Source organism: Hermetia illucens, chromosome 6 (assembly GCF_905115235.1).
Source record: "Hermetia illucens chromosome 6, iHerIll2.2.curated.20191125, whole genome shotgun sequence".
NCBI lineage: Eukaryota > Metazoa > Arthropoda > Insecta > Diptera > Stratiomyidae > Hermetia > Hermetia illucens.
Genome location: NC_051854.1, coordinates 98,798,443 through 98,818,710, shown reverse-complemented (window position 1 = coordinate 98,818,710; position 20,268 = coordinate 98,798,443). Strand labels below are relative to the sequence as shown.

At 41.2% G+C, this 20,268-nt stretch overlaps 1 protein-coding gene across 1 annotated transcript in view; it reads left to right on the top strand.

Moving 5' to 3' along the window:
• The window catches only part of LOC119660093, a 34,642-nt gene extending 15,278 nt beyond the window's left edge, over positions 1-19,364 (top strand). Inside the window, exons 8-13 of the mRNA XM_038068470.1 lie at positions 9,422-9,570; positions 15,018-15,295; positions 15,357-15,522; positions 15,588-15,866; positions 15,944-16,145; positions 19,088-19,364. Coding sequence (XP_037924398.1) covers positions 9,422-9,570; positions 15,018-15,295; positions 15,357-15,522; positions 15,588-15,866; positions 15,944-16,145; positions 19,088-19,290 — 1,277 coding nt within the window. The 3' untranslated portion in view covers positions 19,291-19,364. The remainder of the gene's footprint in view (positions 1-9,421; positions 9,571-15,017; positions 15,296-15,356; positions 15,523-15,587; positions 15,867-15,943; positions 16,146-19,087) is intronic.
• Positions 19,365-20,268: the final 904 nt, after the last annotated feature.

Below are 20,268 nucleotides of genomic sequence, written 5' to 3'. Positions count from 1 at the left end.
AGTGCCGTCTCCGTGGATTTGCCTTTCTGGTAAGCATGTTGCCTATGGTGAAGTGGCCATTTAGGAATGTGTGTATCCCTTATGAACCGATCTACTAATCTTTCTAGTCCTTTTAGCAGAAAGGACGTTAGGCTGATCGGTCGAAAGCTTTTTGCGTCTGTGTAGGTGGGTTTTCCTGGTTTGGGAATGAACAACACCTTCACATCCTTCCATTTAATTGGAATATAAGCGTGTGCTAGGCATGCACGATGTATATTCCGAATGTGTAGACTCAGGGCATCCATTGCTTCTATTACTAGCGCAGGGATGATGCCATCCGAACCTGCAGACTTGTATCTATGGAACGAGTTAAATGCCCACTTCACTCGCTCCAGTGATACTACTTTGCATGCCAGATTCCAGTCTCTCGGTTGAGGGCTGTATGCACCTGTTGACCCCGAGATTAGATTTTGGATGCTGCCTGGGAAGGGTACTTCATTGCTGCTTACTTTTCTCCTAGGTTGCTTAGCGGCCGAGCTCTTGCACCCTCTGCTTCGTTTCTATGTTGTATGTTGCTCGACTTCGTCTTTAGATCGAATGCATTTAAGAATAAGAGCTGCTTTGCTTTCTGCTCGTTTACCAGGCGCTTCCTGTTATATTCCTAAACAATCACTTGGTATTTAGCGAAGTCCTTTTCATCCCGCTCGTCGACAGCACCGGCCTCCTTATTTTCAGCAATCTTGCTGAGAATACACATGGCCTTCGAGTACTGACTCTTGGGCAGGATTCCAGTGGAGCTTCGCTTCTTAGCTGGTGTCCGGTGATCGATGTTCTTGTTGGTCTTTACTTTAGAGGGATCCCCCGACGTCGATGGGTTCGGCTGAAGAGTACGATGTCTGCTACTCGCTACACCCAGTTTGACACCAGTGGATTCCAGGCGGGAAATCACTTGTTCGTCTACCGCTTTGCTCTGGGAAGTCCCTGCGATTGGGTTCCGCCTAGCGGTGCTACGACTGGCATGAATTGTACTGCTCTCAACAACGACTGTCTTTTGGTTGGATGGCAACAGCTCGTCCCCCGTTGATGCGCCTGGCATCACCTCTTCTTCTCCTCTCGCCGCTTTGCTATTTTGCTTTTTGTTAATTGAGTCCATGTCTTGGTCCCGCGTGTAGTCCGGGAAGAACGCCCACCCTGTCTTATTTGAAACTGAAGGTGCCCAAGGTATTTAGAATGCGCATACTAAAGGCCAAGCTCCCCATTGGCCAAGTAACCCTCGGCCTATGCTGTTCCACCTTGGCTTGGGGTACGACTGCTCTTCTTTGGCCGGAATTCTAGCCTCCCTTTCCGCCTAAATCGTGAGCAACCGCCGATTCGTCGAGCATTCAGCTGTAGCTTTTCAGCACCTTGCCTTCCTCCTCAAGATTGCATTTATACAAAGTAAAGATAACCGATTTTTTGAAGCTGTCACACGGGATACCCAATCAAGCTGAGTCAACTGATATCCGACTTCCAGTCACCATTCACGACCTTCATGCTAATATAAACAGATTCGTGTATTCTATTTAAGGCTTTATGAAAATGTCAGTTTTGTATTCAAGCAGAAAAAAAAAAGAATTTCGACAACTTTCTAAGTTTACATTCTTTTAAATGTACTTTTTCCCCGCACAATTGATGCATGGATAAACGTAAATATTTCTACATCCTGGTCAGAGGAATCAGTTTGAAACCGAATATATGCTACTTGTTGTCGAGCACTCTTAGTTGCGAACGAGAAACACCGACTTTCCCATATTCAAGTCTAAAATTATACCCCACTAAGTCTTGAACATTTATGACACCATAGATTGAAATTAGAATCCGGATACACATCCACTACATTATTGCCCATAAAACTAATATTTGCCTGCGAGTATGAGCGTACCCAAGGCGCGGTACCAGCCTGTCTATCTGCTTCTAGTATCTAAATATTATTTTCAGTTGTAATCGAAAATGTGCCGTGTGAAGTTCTCTAGAATATTTCCAGATGGACTTGAACTTTGTTGATGAGGAGCAAGTACCCCCTGAGTGGATCAATACAGATTTTCTTAAAGAAGTTATTGAGTTCAATGGGGAATTGAAAAATGTCTCGGTGAGTGGAATATTTGTTGTTTAGAAATGTGAGGAGTCCTTATTTTATTGTAGTGGCAAATGGTGAGTTTGGAAAATCCTACCACCATCGATTTGTGTTGTTAGAGTGAAACCCCATGAGCCAGCATGATATGTTCATGATTAGTTGAAAAATGTCTCAAACCTCATTGCACCTGATTTTACCACAACACATTTTGTCCACCTCGATTGCCAAATTTTTTGTTTGTTGATCCCGAAAAATCGGGGAGTAGTTCTTTCACGTCAGATAAAATGGCGCACGGAGTGGCACTGTTTTCGCCTGAGAGAATGTCGTAAACAAGTCGGAATACCAGAAGCTGGACGCTTCAAATATTAAAGTTTTGTGTCCGTCTTATGTGAGGAACTTTCTATGCACGCTTTTCTTTTCGAAGATAGCTGCAAATTCACAATATTCCTTCATATACTCCCAAACTTTCAGATATACATTGAACCAATTAAAAAGTTGGACATCATCTGTCATCATTTGATATCTCAGCACGTAATGTGATTGAGGCTCAAAAGAATTTACCGTTATGTTTCTTGTTGTACATAGTATAGCCATAAGTTTTGTCAGTCAAGCAAATTTTTATTTCTCACTAAGTAATAAACCAAATCAATCGAAAAGTACACAATTAGAAAAAGGAAACATAGAGCTTTCATTCAGCCATTATTCAAGATGGCCGCCGCTAGCAGCTATGCAGGCCCAAATTGTGTAAGGACATGCATTGATCGCTTCACGCACGGTATGAAGCGGGATTTCTCGAGCTGCACGCACAATGCTAACCTTCAAACTCTCCAAATCGATGAAAGTTCGATTGCAGGCAGTCTCCTCTAGCCTAGCCCAAAGGCTGTAGTCCAGAGGATTCAAATCTGGGCTGCCTGAGGCCCACTCATCTGCGGTTATGAAGTTAGGAACATACGCCGCTAACTACTGCTGAATTATCTTTGTGAGCGGAGGCCGAGTCCTGCTGGAAGCACCACGGCTTTCCAGCGAATAAAGATTGACTCAATGGCTCGACTACATCCTCTCACATTTTTTCGTACACGCTCGCATTGATTTTGAGCCGGCCTCGCAAAAATGAATATCAGTTACACCATGATATGAGACGCCCCGCCATACCCAGGACAGAAGTCGGATGGTGACGACGTTGGACCCGCAGAGCATTTTCTTTGGCTTGATAACAATATACTTGATCATTTCGTTGGTTGAATTTTTCCTCGATGTTAAACATTTTATCATCTGAAAATAGAATTTTGCGATATTTTTTATCGGGAAATCGCTGCAGAAGAGTAGCACACCGAGTTCGTCGTATTTCCTTAAATTTTGGCGTTGACATATGGCTAACGCACTACCGGTACGCACCGACACTGAAATCTTCTCGGAAAATACGACTCATACTTCAAGTTGAAACGCCGATTTCCGCCAACATTCGGTTCTACTTGCGGAGAGGATTGCAACGAACATGCTCACGCACAGTATGCACAACATTCGGGCGACGTACCTCCCACATTGATGAAACGCAATAATCGCGATTCTTTTTTCGTAGTTACCGAACTTCATCGTGTTGTCGTTCACGCGCTACTAAACTTCGGCACCTAAAAGTCAGACGGAAGTGGAGTATGTTTTGACGGAAGTGGGCCATGGTTAGGTACAAACAAGGCAACGTTTACTGTTCATCACGCAATAAAAAACGTTAAAGAAAGTGTCTACGTTTCTCACATACAGGTGGTGGTTCTGCAGCTAATTACTGAAAATTATAGTAATATACTATTATTAACTTCATTCGAAGAAGTACCGGTATGGAAGGTATTTCGGAGCCTAGCCAACATATAATGACAGTCTCTTAATTTTTTTCAGATTTTTCGGTTGGGCAGTTTCTGAGAATGGTCCCGTTAAATAAATGATCACTTTCGACCCTCGAACTCCTCGCCTTTCCAACAAACGTTAAAATTAAGACCTGCTTCGGAAAGTACTAACCGAGACCGTTCATTTGATACCCCCTTTTGCATTGATGCAACTTACTGTATGTTTTGTTACACACAGAACCTTAAAAACGAGTTGAATATCCTCAAGAGGTCCTTAATAAGAGAGAAGGGTTTTGGAAAACCGTTATTTTTGATGCCGAGTCTAAATTCAACATTTTCGGTTCCGATGACCTGCAATTGGTGTTGAGAAGGGTGGTCATTAGAAGTTCGTAATATTGAGTCAACAGTTAAACACGGCGGTGGCAGCATCATCATGCGCGATCCTATGGCGTCTAAAGACGAGGATTACTGCATATAAACCAAGAAAACGCCGCTAAAATAGATTAACTTGACATACCAAGCCAGTACAAGTCAACCACGATTGCTATATTAGGCTTGTTATCTGATATAATGTTAGGTCATTAAAATGATCCAAAGCAGGCAAGCAAGGTCATTAAGGAATGAGTCCTTTATAATGTCAAGTGCGTGAGCAAGGAGTCAAAATTTACACACTTAAAGTAAGACAGCGGAAATTGCCCAACCCAAAAATCTGAAAGAAATCAGAAAGGTGTGCTTAGAAATCTAGGCCTCCAAATATATCCCATTTCGATACGTGCTCAAATAAACTTACTAATAGTATATTACGAACTTTTAGAAATTTACAGGAAAACCCCCCTTAAATTCATCCTAGGACTACCAAATTTCGCACCAGCATAAAAGACAATATTTCTTATGCACATGCCAGTCTGGCCATTAATACCAAAGATATAGTAGTTCAAACTTAGCAAACTTAGAAATTAACTGAAAAGCCCCCCTTCAATTCATCCTCCAGCATAGAGAGCAGTATCGTGTATACGCATGCCAAGTTTCATGAAAATTCGGCTATTAGTGTCAAAGATGTAGCAGTTTAAACTTATCAATTTTGTGCGAATTAACTCCATCCTAAGTCATGAAAATAAGATACGGACGTCATAATTAACGAGAATAATTGACATTCGAGTGAAATATTAAAATTCCATTCATGAAGAATTTAGTTCTCCCTAGCCCATTTTTGTATCTGTTGTAGATTAAATTTCTCACATTTACTAATAATATTAAACTCGGAGTATGAAGCGTATGAGGGGGACTATTATCAATACAGTCCTTTCCATCAAAATATTTATTTAAATCGCTTTCTAAAAATAGAGTCCAATGAAATTTTTAACTATGTGACACGGAACTCATATCTTCTTCTTTTTCTTCAGCCTTTGTCCCGTTCACAAGCGGGGTCGGCTCGAAGTCATCGATTTCATCATTTGGCTCTATCGAATGCCTGATCTGGATGTAATCTCGACGCTTTTAAATTCTCATCCAACGTATAAGGCCACCGTTTTTTCGGCCGGCCTTTTGGTCGCTTACCATTGACTTGGATGTTCAGACCAATCTTGGCAAGTGAGTTCTCGTTAGCGCGAATAATGTGACCATACCATCGAAGACGCGTCTCGCGCAGTTTTTCCACGATCGGCGCAACCCCATGTCGATTGTGGATATTCTCATTTCAGACGTGATCAAAACGTATCACGCCACCAGTCCAATGCAACACCTTCGTCCCCATTATCGCAAGACGCCGTTCATTGTCTTTTATAGTCGGCCAACACTCAGAACTATAGAGAGCGGCAGACGGAGGACATTGCAGTAAATTTAAGATTTGAGACGTGCGCTGATACGTCGACCACAAAGAACACCAGTTGTGGAATGCCACTTCATCCAGGTTGCGTTAATGCGTGAAGCAATTTCATTACGCAGTTCTCCATTTGCTGAGTTCTGACAATGGCAGTAACCTGCCCCTCCAGCCATTTAAATCGTTCAGTTCTGGCAATGGCAGTAATCTGCCCAGAACTGAGGTATTTAAATATCTCGGGTCAATGCTATCAGCCAATGGAGAACTACGTTATGCTCCTCACATAGGGAAACACAAAACCTTTTATACCTGAAACGTCAAGCTTCCGGTTTCCCGACTTGTTTTGTATTTGCATACGTTAGAAAACTCCATTAACAATAATCACTTACAACACCGTTCCAAGTAAGGAGCTGCCGCTCCAGCATTTTACGTTACTCTTTGCTACGTCTTTACAAATGTCCATCTAACTTCGAGAATATTCTTCGAATTAGCATGAAATTTTTTGTGTGTATACTTAAATATATGGACATTACGAAAATCAAATAAAAAAAATCAATTTCTTCAAAATCCTAACTAGATATAATCGCTTAAGGGAGGTTTTCAGGTATATTTCTAAAATATAGTAATATTCTATTATTAAATCTTACAAAAATAACGTAGCTGCCACTATATGGTGCCTAGGACTCAAATAGTGCATTAGTATGTTTATTATATATTTTTTAGAAATTGCGTTCATCCTAGAATCATATGATTCTGCAGTGATGATATAACTGACAAGTTTGGTGGAAATCGCATTATCACTAACAAAGTTTTAATAGGTTAAAATTGTCACTCTTGTGCAAATTGATTGAAATCTAATACTGAATATTATGATCAAACTAAAGTGAATAGTCTGGCATACTAAATGTATAAACTTTACGGGCTAGGTCTCAATAGGACACATGTCTACTGAAATATATAAGAAGTAGACCAAACCTTTCATACCACCGTGCGCGTCCAACTTCCGGTTTCTAGACTTTTATCTCTATTTCTGAATTTTTCAAAAACATTTACATACCTGCCTTTGCTTCGTGCGTTCATTTTTTCTGTAACGCTATGGACGAATATTACTGTGGCTGACTGTATTATCCAACTCTTATATATAAAAATCAATTGCTGTTCGTTAGTCTTGCTAAAACTCGAGAACGGCTGAACGGATTTATCTTATCTTGGTTTTGAAATGTCCGTGGAGGTCTAGGGAAGGTTTAAAAGGTGAGAAAAATTCGAATAATTGCCGGTAAAACCCTAAAAACAGCACTTTTCTTCTTCACATATAAACGTTTTTTTCTAAATAAAATTTAGAGTCAATTTGAACTTTATTGATATTCAATAAAGTTCAATCACTCACTGTGTTCATCGGACCACATATTACAGCTATGAAACGCACAAATTTTTTAACGCAACTAGAAATATTTGACAACCAAGTGACAATCTTTTATTTCTAAAAAGACAAAAGACATCAAATGTTTCACACCTCAGAACATGTTGTATTGGAAAATAGAATTTCTGTTTTTAGTATTTTTGTTTCTCACCGTTTAAACCTTCTCTGAATTTCCATAAATATTTCAAGACCAAACTAGACTACCTAGACCTAGACTAGATATTAAGTTTTGTTACAAATTAAATTTCTGAACGCAGCGATAATATTTGACATTAGATTTGACAACCAACTAATATGTCAATCCATCCTGTTGCACTTTAGAACACGGAAAAAAGTATTACGATATTGCGTTACGATATCTATGAGTGCGCGAGAACTATCTTTACTTTGGCGATCGTTTGTGATAGTGACATTCCAGGTAATGTGCTCTTTTTTTTGATATTTTGTGATTGTGACACTTTATTGCTAAGTGAGCGAAAAATTTTCTCACTTTCATTATTTACAATTTACAATGCCGAGGAGAAGACGACCTGACTTAGGTCGTCGCAGTCAATCAAATGTGCGAAGAGCTAGCTCACGTGCTAGCCGCACTGATAACCAGAGAGACAGATCAAGAAATTAGTCGTATTGCTATGTCAGAATTGCGTTATTTAGTGAGTAATAATGAAGTAGATAGGCTTAGAATGCAACGAGTTCGTGCACATCAAACACAACAACAGCAATCACGACATAATGAAATTGATCGAATCCACAGACGGAATGCTTCACAATATGCTTTTTTATTAAATACGGATTCGGTTTGTTTGTTTTAAAATTATTTTATACAAAAGTTTAGGTCTTTTATTTATCGATTGAGGCAGTACGAAGTCTGTCGGGTCAGCTAGTTATCAATATTTTTATTTGAAAATAAAAAGCACAATTTTTTGATAGGTAAACATTATTATGTATGTATTTTTATGTATACAATTTACTACACATTCTTCTCCAAGCAAAGAGCATGGAGCCGACCTTTGGCTGGGGCGACAGCATATAAAAATAGGGTTTTGTAACAACGGCAATGAGAAGAATTAATTGATTTATTTAGAGAAAAAGGGATGAAAAGGGAAGGAAAACACCCTTGGCCAGCATTGTTGGTATGGCGGCGATATTTCATTTAGGAATCGAACGTGCATTGTTTGGCAATCTAATCGCTCTATTTACGCGGTTGGACGGCCGCTAGTCATTTCGATAGCCACGACACCTAACCGCGTCTGGCGGTTAGTCGTGGCGGTCAACCGTCTAGGCTGCTGTCCACAAGTGCACATGACCCCTTAGAGAATCTTTTGGGGGGACTTGCGCACTTTTTGGCGCCACTTGTAGCTCTTGCTCTCCTTACCAGCTGGGCAACATTCATTAATAACTTCGACATGTACGGAAGAGATGGGGAGCTCTTCTACACTAATTTAGTATGAAAACCAAAGTTTATTCGCACATACACATTACACATATTTCCAGACATTGCCCTGGGTGTGGGATCTTATTATATTATATCGCAGTCACTTGCGAGTACTTTTTCTCTCGGCAAATATTCCCTCTCATTAGTTAATACCATGCATAGCAACACTGCAATTCAGTGGGGTATACTACACAGGGTGTCCCGATTATAATAGTACAAATTTTAAAGGTGGATAGTACCACTTCTTCCTTCCCAAAAAAATTACAATTTCACACTCCCTCAAACGTTTAATCCCAGATTTGACACCATTTTCCGAAACTACATAAAATTTCTTATAAATAGATACTTTTTCAATTGCAAAGGTCATCATCCTTTCGAAGATATAACTGTTTAAACTTTAAAGAAATTTCAAAATCGATTTTTCATCTAAAACTCAATATGCATTATTGTAACGGCACTTTAAGCTTATAAACCTGCAAAGTTGATAAAAGTTGCCCGATTACGTTAGCTTTCAAATGACATGTAAAAATGATGAGTTTTAGTTATGGACAATTTTGCAATGGTCACGCTTGTTGACAGTATTCGCGAAAAACGCTGTAACTCTGTAACGGTAAAAGATAGAGTGCCCATTCCAAGGACCAATTTTCCCCAAATAAGTGGTACAATCCCCTATTAAGATTTGTACCATTCTGAACAGGACACCCTGTATATTTAACCTGTCGTCTTTCTAATCTCGCTTTGAGTTGGAGCAAATGAGGGGGGGGGGGGGATTGTGTGATTCAAAACAAAATTTGTAGAACCATTTTCAGTTGTAACTAAACGATTGCGTTGAGAGGTCGCCAGCTATCTTTGCGTCAAGGTAGAAAAATGAATTTCTTTGACGAGGAATCAGTGCCACCCGAGTGGATCAATTCAGACTTTCTGAAGGAAGTTCTCGAATTTAATGGAGAGCTGAAGGGTGTTTCGGTAATTAAATATTAATTTAATTACATCGCACAACTTGAATCAACCACCTGTGCTTCTATACATTTTGTATTGTAAAATTGCACTTGTAACAGCTGGAATCAGTGAAATGAGTTAAAACCACACAAGGACAGTGAAGTGGTCATTTGGTAATAATCATAAAAAGATCTATCGTTTAGTGTCATAGCTTCTTTTCGATCTTTTGCCAAATGTAATTCCATCTATCTTTTTCCCATTACATTATTGAAATTATGAATTTACATACGAATATATCAGAAACAGAAAGGGGGTATTTTACTCAATGGCGACAGTTATTATTGATAAGATTAGATTATTATTGATTACGTCGAACTTGTCGCTTTTTTTGTAGTTGTACGAAGTATCTTTGGCCTGCCTAAACTTGTGTCCATTTGATACAAATTAGCAGTCTTGTAACTGATGTCATGGGCGATAGTCCAGGATTTGAGCTGGGAGGCTCGCAAAACTCAGTACTTACTGAAAATGAAATTTAAATTATGCAACTAAATATTAGATTTAACATCATCGTATCGCCAGAAAATCTTAAAAATTTACTTTTCCAATTTTTTCAAGAGCCGCTTTATCTACGCTAATAGATTCTGAAATTTAAAATTTTAATTTAGTTTAGTTTAATGGGGGAGGCCTCTGCTTTGCCATTTTACTATCTCCGTAAATCTCCTATTCGATGACTTCCCACTTGCAGCGTTCACAGGCTTTTGCGAATCTGAGAACATTCTCCAAGGTCAGAGAGTGCGCAGATTCTTCATTGAGGAAAACTTTGCTGAAGTGTCTTCGTCTGGGATTTGAGCATCCCGAACAGCTGCATCTGAAGTGCAGGGCGGTGTCTTCCTCCTGCTCACACTGGGTGGATATAACCGAAACCACCACCCCATCTTTTCTATATGGTAGTTTAAGGTGCAACCTCCAGTGATATTTAAACACCCTGACACCCACATGAGAAACGTATCGTTCAGTCGGCCAAGTTTTAACAGCAACCGGTGGTAACTCGGCACGAACCTGCTGTTGTTGATAATACTGACCGACTATTCGAATGTTGCGACCCCGCTATTTTTCTCGCAAGCTCTCCCCATGAAATAACATATATCTCCGCCTGTCTGTCCGTCTGTCTGTCTGTCTGTCTGTCGGTCACACGCATTTTTCTCGGAGACGGTTATAGCGATTGACACCAAATTTGGTAGAAAGGTGGGAACTGTGAACGCTCACGCATACAGAGAATTACATCCTTTTACGTCGAATTTAAGGGGGGGTCCCCATACATGCAAAACGGGGGTGTAAATTTTTTTTTCATCAAATATAGTCATGTGGGGTATCAAATTAAAGGTCTCGATTAGTACTTTTCAAAGCCAAGTTTTGACATTCGTTGGAAGGGTGGGGAGCGCCGGGGGTTGAAAGTGATTACTTCTTTAAGGCGGCCATTCTCAGAAACTACCAAACCGAAAAATCTGAAAAAAATCAGGAGGCTGCCACTATATGGTGCCTGGGCTCCGAAATACCTTCCATGCCAATATCTGTTTAAATAAAGTTAATAATAGTATATTACTACAATTTTTTGTAATTGGTTAGAAACCCCCCTTAAGTTCATCCTAGTACCATGAAATTTTGCAGTGATATAGGCTATAATATAGAGCATGATCTTACTAAGTTTGGTGGAAATCGCACTATTACTAACAAAGTTATAATACCTCAAATTTGTTGCTTCTTTAAAAATTGAAGACTATGAATGTCAATATCACCCGAAAGTGGATACTCTCACATAATATATGGATATATTACGTGCTACATACTAAGAAATACACAAAACCTTTCGTACCTGAAGCGTCCAGCTTCCGGTCTCCCGACTTGTTTGTGATTACGGGAGAGTATGTTCAATCAAAATGTGTCCGCGGTATTTCTAGCAGAAAGTCTTCTGAATTAAAATTCAATACCGTCTCTGCCACTAGTGGACATTTTTTAATCAGCAAATATTGATATTTCGTGAATAACTTGTTCCCTCCTTCAGTGCGCGGTGTATACTGGTTGATATAAACAAAAATTGCAAGTTATATACTTTTGATACTAAAGAACTCCAGATACCCCGGTTTTGGACCGAAGTCCATCAATTCGATATCTTTAAAAGCTCTCTGGCGTCCTGACCTACGCTATCACTCCATCTCAGGTAGGGTCTGTCTCGTCTTCTTTTTCTACTATCGATATTGTCCTTATAGACTTTCTGGGCTGGATCATTCTTATACATAAGGGTTAGGTGACCCGCCCGCCACAACCTGTTGAGCCGGATTTTATCCACGACCAGACGGTCGTAGTATCCCTCATAGATTTCGTCATTTTGTAGGGTACGGCTACGCATGATAGGGCATCCCCTTGTCTTAGACCGCTGTTGATGTTATATGGTCTCGAGGGTGAACATGCTGCTTTTATCTGGGCTCGCACATTGGTCAGGGTCAGCTTAGTCAGTCTTATCAATTTCGCGGTGATACCGAATTCTCTCATGGCCGTGTATAATTTTACCCTAGCTATCCTGTCATAGGCGGCCTGGAGTGAAGCCTCTTTGGTATGGGCCAATGATGTTTTGGGCGTATGAGGCTATCCGGCCTAATAAGATAGCGGAGAATATCTTATAGATGGTACTCAGGAACGTGATACCTCTAATATTGCTGCACCGTGTGATATCTCCCTTTTTATGTATGAGACAGATAATGCCCCGTTGTTAGTTGTCAAGCATTGATTCGCTGTCCCATACCTTGAGCACAAGTTGATGAACCGCTTGGTGTAACTGGTCGCCTCCATATTTAACCAATTCGGCTGTAATTCCATCGGTTCGTGGCGACTTATGGTTTCTAAATCAATCATCAAACACTCAACCCATCGCTCCAATATGCCCATTCTGTCGGAAATCAGATTTCCCTCTTTGTCTCGGCAGAATGAGCATCGATCTGTATAAGGCTTCGTCTTGCTGACTTGATGCTAAAACTTCCGCACCTTCTACGGTTGCTCCCCGTACTTTTCTAATTCACAGACCTGTTGGTTCTCCCAGGCTAGCTTTTTCCGTCTGTGAAATCACTTCTCCGCTCGCCGGAGTTCGTGATAATTTTCTGCGCGTGCTCGCCTTATTTGAGAATGGAACATTACTCGGTATGCAGCATTCTTCCGTTTCATTGCTAGCTTACATTCACCGTCGAAACAACCGTTCCACCTTCTCTGGCGGCTGAGGCCCATATGTTTGTGGCCGTATCAATAATAACGCTCTTCAGGTGGTTGTGAAGATCATTTGCTGATGCTTCATCTCCTATGTTGACTGCAGTTATTGCGGCATCTATCTCCCCTTTATAGGTGTTGTAGAGAACTTTGCTGTCGATGGCTTCAATGCTAACTCTCACCTGATTGTCAGAGGGATTGCAGGTGGTGTTGTTATTCGAGTCCGGAGCATCATGCCTACAAGATAGTGATCCGAGTCTATATTGGCCCCCTATATGTTCTGACATTTATCAAGACTGAGAGATGGCGGCGTTCAACAGCACGTGATCAATTTGGTTAAAAGTGGTCCCATCTGGAGAGACTCACGTATGTTTGTCGGCCGCTTTCCCCGCAGACCAGGTACTTGCAACAACCATTTCGTGCGAGACTGCTGACTGAATAATTCGCAGTCTGTTATCATTAGTATCCCAATGTAAGCCGACCTATCGCCTGAATACGGGCTAAGTCCCTACTTGACTGTTGAAATCTCCAAGTATGATTTTGATATCATACTTGGGACACGCTTCGAGAGTCCGCTCAACTGCCTCGTAGAAGTATCCTTCTTCGACTCTGCAGTCTCTCGGAAAGGGAGAGTGCATAACCTTCCGCTTATATTTTCAAAGCCGAAAACGGCAGGTTTTATTTTTCGACTGACTAAGAAACCTACTCCGAGCACATGGTTTACAGGATGGCCGCTTTAATATAAGGTGTGGTGAGTCTCTTGCAATGCTGCTACATTAGCCTTGTACTGGGACAGCTGTATCGGCTAGCTGTACAGGGAACGCACGTTCCATGAGAAAATGCGCAAATCGTTATTCCGTTGTCGTTGCCGAGTTCGTCGTTTTAAAGTCCATCCTGTCCGAGGCTCCTTTTGTGGCTTCGTAGCATTGGTTTTTCGTGTAGGGTTGTCGGCCCTACCCAACCCCCAACCCGGAAGAAAGGCCAGTTGGTACAATTTGTCCCGTTTTTAAGCGCGGGAAACTTGCCTTCGTCCTTCTCGCCTGCAGTTTTTCATTAAGAAAGAACCACATGGAGGTGGAGATAGGGTTTGGTAGTAGAGCTGTTGGTGTTGGTTCATCAGGCGTTTCCCAGGTTTTATGCTCCATCGTGGGTACCAATCCACGTTTCGCTCTGGGACCTATATTACCCTTTAACCGCGCACATACAAATTTCACATATTATATCGTTACGTTTCTTGCTTTTTGTATTATTTATAGAACAATTCCTTCATCTGGTACAAATTCGAGGCGTACATTAATACGACACGATCTGTTCTAACTTGAGAACTAGACTGACTCCGTGGGTGGATCTCCGGTCCTTTTAGCATGCAAACACATTGCTAGAAAACTACTATTTAACTAAGTAAGAGGACCAATGCTTCACGCCTCTGCTAGTGAGCAATTTTTATTTCGCAATAAGTTGGAACCTTTTTTCTGTTAGCCAGAGAGTTCACACACCTCTATCGCAATCTTATTTTGTCATCCGCGGAAGACGCATCTTTTTGAACAAGATTCCTTTTCTTTCGTCCCCCTTACAAATCTGCCGGCCGGTGAAATTCATTCGTTTTTATGCCTGGTTCTAGCTCAGCACAAATGCTCGTTGCAATCAATGTTGGCATTGCTTTTGTTACTGCAAAGGCGCCCATAATTTTCCACCCTGCCCTATCCACCGGGGATTGTTTATAATTTCCTATGTAGAAGGGTTCACACATATATACACTTTCTTACATACGTCATATATCTTACCGCCCGCGCAAAAAAACTCAAAATTTTGTTTCGATCTATCCACTCTCCAAATTACATGTTTGGTCTTAAAATCTGACCTCTGTCCTCCATCCTCTGTCTTCTGTCCTTTGTCTTCTGTCCTCTAACCTCTGTCCCCTGTCCCCCTACTCTTTTCTCTGTCCTCTGTCCTCTGTCGTATGTCCTCGGCCCCCTGTCAGCTGACCTCTTATCTCTGAACTCTGTCCTGTTCTTCTCTGTCCTCTGTTCTTCTCTGTCCTCTGTCCACTGTTCTCCGTCCTCTTTCTCCTGCCCTCTCTCCTCTCTCCTCTATCCTCTGTTTTCTATCTTCTGTCCTATACCCTCTGCCCTCTATCGTCTGTCTTCTGTCCTCCATAGAGCGACACGATATGTATTCACTACGCCTAAAATTACTGAAGTTTAATTTCTCTTTCGCAGATTGACGAATATGAAACCGCTCCAGCAGTTGGTCCCAGTGACCATTTTGCAAGCATCATGTTTCGAACGAAAATCACTTATTCAACGGACGAGAAGAAGGGTGAGAAATGTTCCGTGATCATTAAAGCTATGCCAACTGTGCCAGGCATGAAGTTGGATTTTGTTACGAAGAACGATTTGGATTATTTCGGGACGGAAATTTTCATGTATTCAAAAGTACTAGGAAGGTGCGAGGAGATATTGAAAAATGCAGGCTACACTGATAAGCTGGTAGCAAAGTAGGAGATCTCATTTAGTGACCCTATGCATATTTGATACAGATAACATTTGATTCTCTAGGATCTTGTATTACTCAGAAGAGCCAAGAAAAGTACTTGTTTTTGAAGATCTGAAAGAGCTTGGGTACGCCATGCCTACAAGAATGCTTCCCAACGATGAGGAAGCAAAGATTTTCTTCAGTAAACTTGCGCAATATCACGCAGCCGTGTTTAAGCTAGAAAGTGAGGTAAGTTCTCTTTATGGCACCACCCCCAGAAGCCCCTAATTTTGACAAATTGGTATCATCATCAGGGTCATGAAAATATGAAACGCAGAGGAACCATGTTCAATGCGCCGTACATGATGCCTTTTGACGGAATTTCAGCTCTGTGCGAAGCAGTTCGTACTATTCCTGGTTACGAAACTATCGCAGAGAAACTGAGTCAAATTTCGCAAATGAAGTTATTTGAAAAATGTAAGCAAACTTTAAACATTCCCGGCTCGTATAACCTTCTTAGCCATGGTGACTTCCATGTCAGAAATATGATGTTCAAAAATAATAAAGAGGGCGCAGTTGAACAAGCTGTTCTGGTAAGGATATAATTTAAATTTTGGTATATTTTCAATATTTTCTGCAATTTTTGACATCTTCATCTTTTATATTTCAGGTCGATTTCCAAATGTGCAACTGGGGTTCCCCTGCATATGACTTAATTGACATCGCAGCCGTTATACCGTATAGTAAGCGGGAGAAACTCTACAAGTTGTACTTCGACACATTCACCGATATATTGGTGAAATCCGGATTTGAAGGAACTTTACCTACGTATGAGCTTTTTCAGAAGGAAATGAAGAGATATCAACATTTTGGTAATTACATTAATTATATTACTTCTTATTTAGACACATAATGAGTATAATATTGTTCGGTTGATACGAAACCTCAAGCACTGCAACGTTGTTCAAGACCGGACGCTTTAAACCACTTGAATGGGATACATGTGGCAATGCCACGCCATGGGCATGTAGAAGACAAGCCGCACAAAAAATATTGGCATTTCCTCTGTCCTCTGCCCTCTGTCCTCTGTATTTTGTTCTTTGTCCTCTGTCCTCTGTTCTCTGCCCTCTGTTCTCTCTCCTCTGTCCTCTGTCCCCTATCCTCTCTCCTCTGTCGTGTGTCCTCTGTCTACATTTCCGGAACCTGGTTTTATGAGGGTCGCACAAAATGAGAAGGCCTTAGAGACTTTGATATTGCACGCTAGAAATCACCTTAGAAGTCTAGTAATGAATACCAGGGACCAAATCCTCACTGAAATATTTGTGGGGTTGGACATCGTACTGGACAATGTTGTAATCCTTGTCGACATTGAAAACGGAGAGGCTTTTGATAAGGGGACATTTGTACCGGCCTTAGGAGGATGGTCCTCGTTAAGGATTGGATGCACAATTTGAGGGGAGGACTTTTTATTCTTAAATGAATTTATTAATTCGAACTTTGATCATTGAATTCAGCAGTTTAACAAACACATTCATGAGAGCAGTTGGGCGGTAACTAGTCAAAAAATAATAGACCACTGTTCATCCGGACTAAAATTGCACCGGATGAGGATTAGACCCTGTAACAAAGCAGAGAACGTTTCTGGCGCTAACCAGAGTACATAGTGAAGAAAATTTGTAGCATTCGATCTGGTCCTGAATCGCTTATACTCGGTTTGATTCCTTTTGAAGAAAGTCTTGAGCTCTAGGGACCACCAAGTCTTGGTCTGACTTTGGTAATTTGAAATAGGTCTACTTGAAACAGCTATTTCACGCTTCATTATGCTAGTTAAAATGGGGATATCTGCTTGTGGGCCCCCCTGGTCTGAAACTTCAAACTTTTGGTGTCAATTTTAAATTTTAGAACTATACTAAGCACATGAGTTGAGATGCAAATGGAACTGTGCTGGCTGTTGGATTAGAGCATTGGCTAGCGGAATTAGCAAGATTAATGTCTAAAGCCGAACCTAATTGGTTGAGGATACACGGTGGGTTAAAATAAATGGACAACCCATTACTGAGAAAACTAAAAGAGGAGTTGAAGACAGCTATATCGAAACTCATCCTTTTGCCCTTACTGAGATAGCCACCAAGATTTTTGGATCTACCGTTTTAATCCCGAGTGATGAGGACGTTGTTATATCTGTCACAGAAAGAGAGAAGCCTACTGAGGGCCTTATTGAACTCCGCGTTAGAGATCCTGGGAGAAAACTAGACTGAAACAATAACAAAATTAGTCGTGAGGTTGAGAGTCTTAGCTATGACAATATCCTGATCTGAAACAGTTGATTTGAAGAAAAGAAATTAATGTTTCTCGCCTGTCATGTAATTTTCATCGTTTTCCAGTGCATCCTATATTATACAGGGTGCGGCAGCATAACTTCCTTTTTTCAAAACTCAATAAAAACTATTGTATGCATCGGAAAATATTTATTTATTTTATATAATATAGGTACATGTCTAAAGTTTTTATTTACATTGTTTTGAAGATCAAATCTGTTAGGTGACGTCCTCCATTCTCCATACATTGCATAAACCGATTTCTGGCGTTTGTCATGACTCTTGTTAGCATAGCAGGTTTTATGTTGGCAATTTCTTCTTGGATGTTGGTCTTGGGGTTCTTGGACGGTTCACATAAACACGGGATTTCAAAAAACCCCATAGAAAAAAATCACAAGGAGACAGATCGGGAGAGCGTGCCGGCCATTCCAAATCGCCTCTAATTGAGATAAGGCGTTATGGAAAGTGTTCCCTCAAAACAGCCATCGATGCTCTTGAAGTGTGTGCTGTTGCACCATCTTGTTGGAACCAAGTGTCCCCCAAATCCAAATTTTCTAGCCGTGGGAAAAACAAATTCTGTAGCATGTTTACATACCGGTCCGAATTCACTGTCACTGTAACCTCATTTTCCTCAAAAAACCAGGGACCAATAATTCCAGCTGAGGAAATTGCACACCACACTGTGACTTTGGGTGAATGCAAAGGCTTTTGATGCAATTCTCGAGGGTTGGTGTCAGCCCAGTAGCGCATGTTTTGTTTGTTAACCGACCCACACAAATGACAATGGGCTTCATCGCTAAAAAAACAATAGCACCCTCGGGAACGACATCAAGAAGAAGCAAACACGCGTTCATCCGAGAATTGAAGTCACGTTCTGAAAGTTCCTGCACTATCGCCATCTTATAGGGATGAAAATGAAGATCATCACGAAGAATTCTTCTCACAGAACAATCGGATAGTCCAAGGGCAAATGCGTGTTTGCGCGCAGAACGCCGTGGCGATCGCAACATTGACGCTCTCACTGCTCCAATGTTGTCAGGTGATCTAACGGGCCAAGGGACTCCAGTTCTTCCTTTTGTCGCACTTGCAGTTTGTCTGAATGTAGTGACCTATGTAACAATTGAATTGTGGTCTGGGACGGGAGCCAACGGGGCTAAATTAAAGCGATTCCGAAATGCACGCTGTGTTGCAATAACCGAACATCCGCTTGAAAAGTAAACCTCAACGGCAAAGGCACGCTCCTCACTATTCCAAAGCATGATGGCGACTGAACCGTGTCGGGACAAAACTTTACAGTATCCCCTCTTGAACGAGACCACTAGCGCCCCGCTATGACATCAACTAACTGAGTGGCGCGCATTTTAAAAAAGGAAGTTATGCTGCCGCACCCTGTATCTGCATAAATTTCTTTATTTTTATTACCGTTTTTCCACCCGAACTTAAACACAAGCTATTTTCTGAATTATTTGAATAATCCTATTAATTGTTTATTCCAGACCTCCAATTTTTATGTATTTCAACAATTGCCATGACCTTGGATACTGCGAAAGCAGACCCAGCCGAGATGATGAAGCTTATGTTCAACAAAGAGATTGTTCTGCAAGTTTTCAAACAACCGAAATATCTTGCATTCGTAAAGGAGTTATTGCCAGTTCTATTGGAGGAAGGTGTGCTCGATGAAATAATACAATCAAACTAAATAAAATCAATTTACATGTGCATGTATTACAAGAATTGTACTATTTTTCTACTAATTAAATAACTGGGCAAGCAGAAAAGCGTACATTTTTTTGAAAATCACCGCAATGGTAGAATCCTTTGAAACTGACAGGAGTTATAATGTCCGCTGGCCTCATAACTCACGGAGTTTTCTTCCCACTCCTTTATCCTAAATTTCCAGTTCCTTTGCTTTCAAATTGAATCCATTATTATTAGAATTTATTTTCTTCAAAATAAGATCAAAGGGTAGTATAGGTCCCAGGGTCAAACATGGATTGGTACCCACAATGGAGCATAAAACCTGAGAAACGCCTGGTAAATCAACACCAACTCTACTACCAAACCCTAACTCGAACTCCGCGTGGTGATCGCTGGGAGCTCTTTCTTAACGAAAAGCTGCAGACGGAGAAGGATGAAGGTGAGTCTCCCATGCCTAAAAACGGGACAAAATGTACCAACTGGTCCTCCAATTTGGGGATTGGGCAGGGCTGACAACCCTACACGGGAAACCGATGTTACGAAGCCACGGAAGGAGACTGGGATAAGATGGATGTCAAAACAACGAACCCGACAACGACAACGCATTAACGATTTGCGCTCCCTGTACAGACCGATTGCTGCTCAGCAGCTAGGCGATACCTTGTGCCAATATAGGGCTGATGTAACAGCGTTGCAAGAGGTGCGATGGACAGAGACCGGTTTTCCGGACAAGAGCCACTACACCATATATTACAGCGGCCATCCAGAAAACCATGTGCTCGGAGTAGATTTCCTAGTCAGCCAAAAATTGAAACCTGCTGATATCGGCTTTGAAAATATAGGCGAAAGGTTATGCACTCTGCGCTTGTGAGACAAGTTTAAAAATATAAGCCATATAAACGTTCACGCCCCTACAGAGGAGACTGCAGAGGCAGTTGAGCGGACCCCCGAAACCAACCCCAACCCAAGTATGACATCA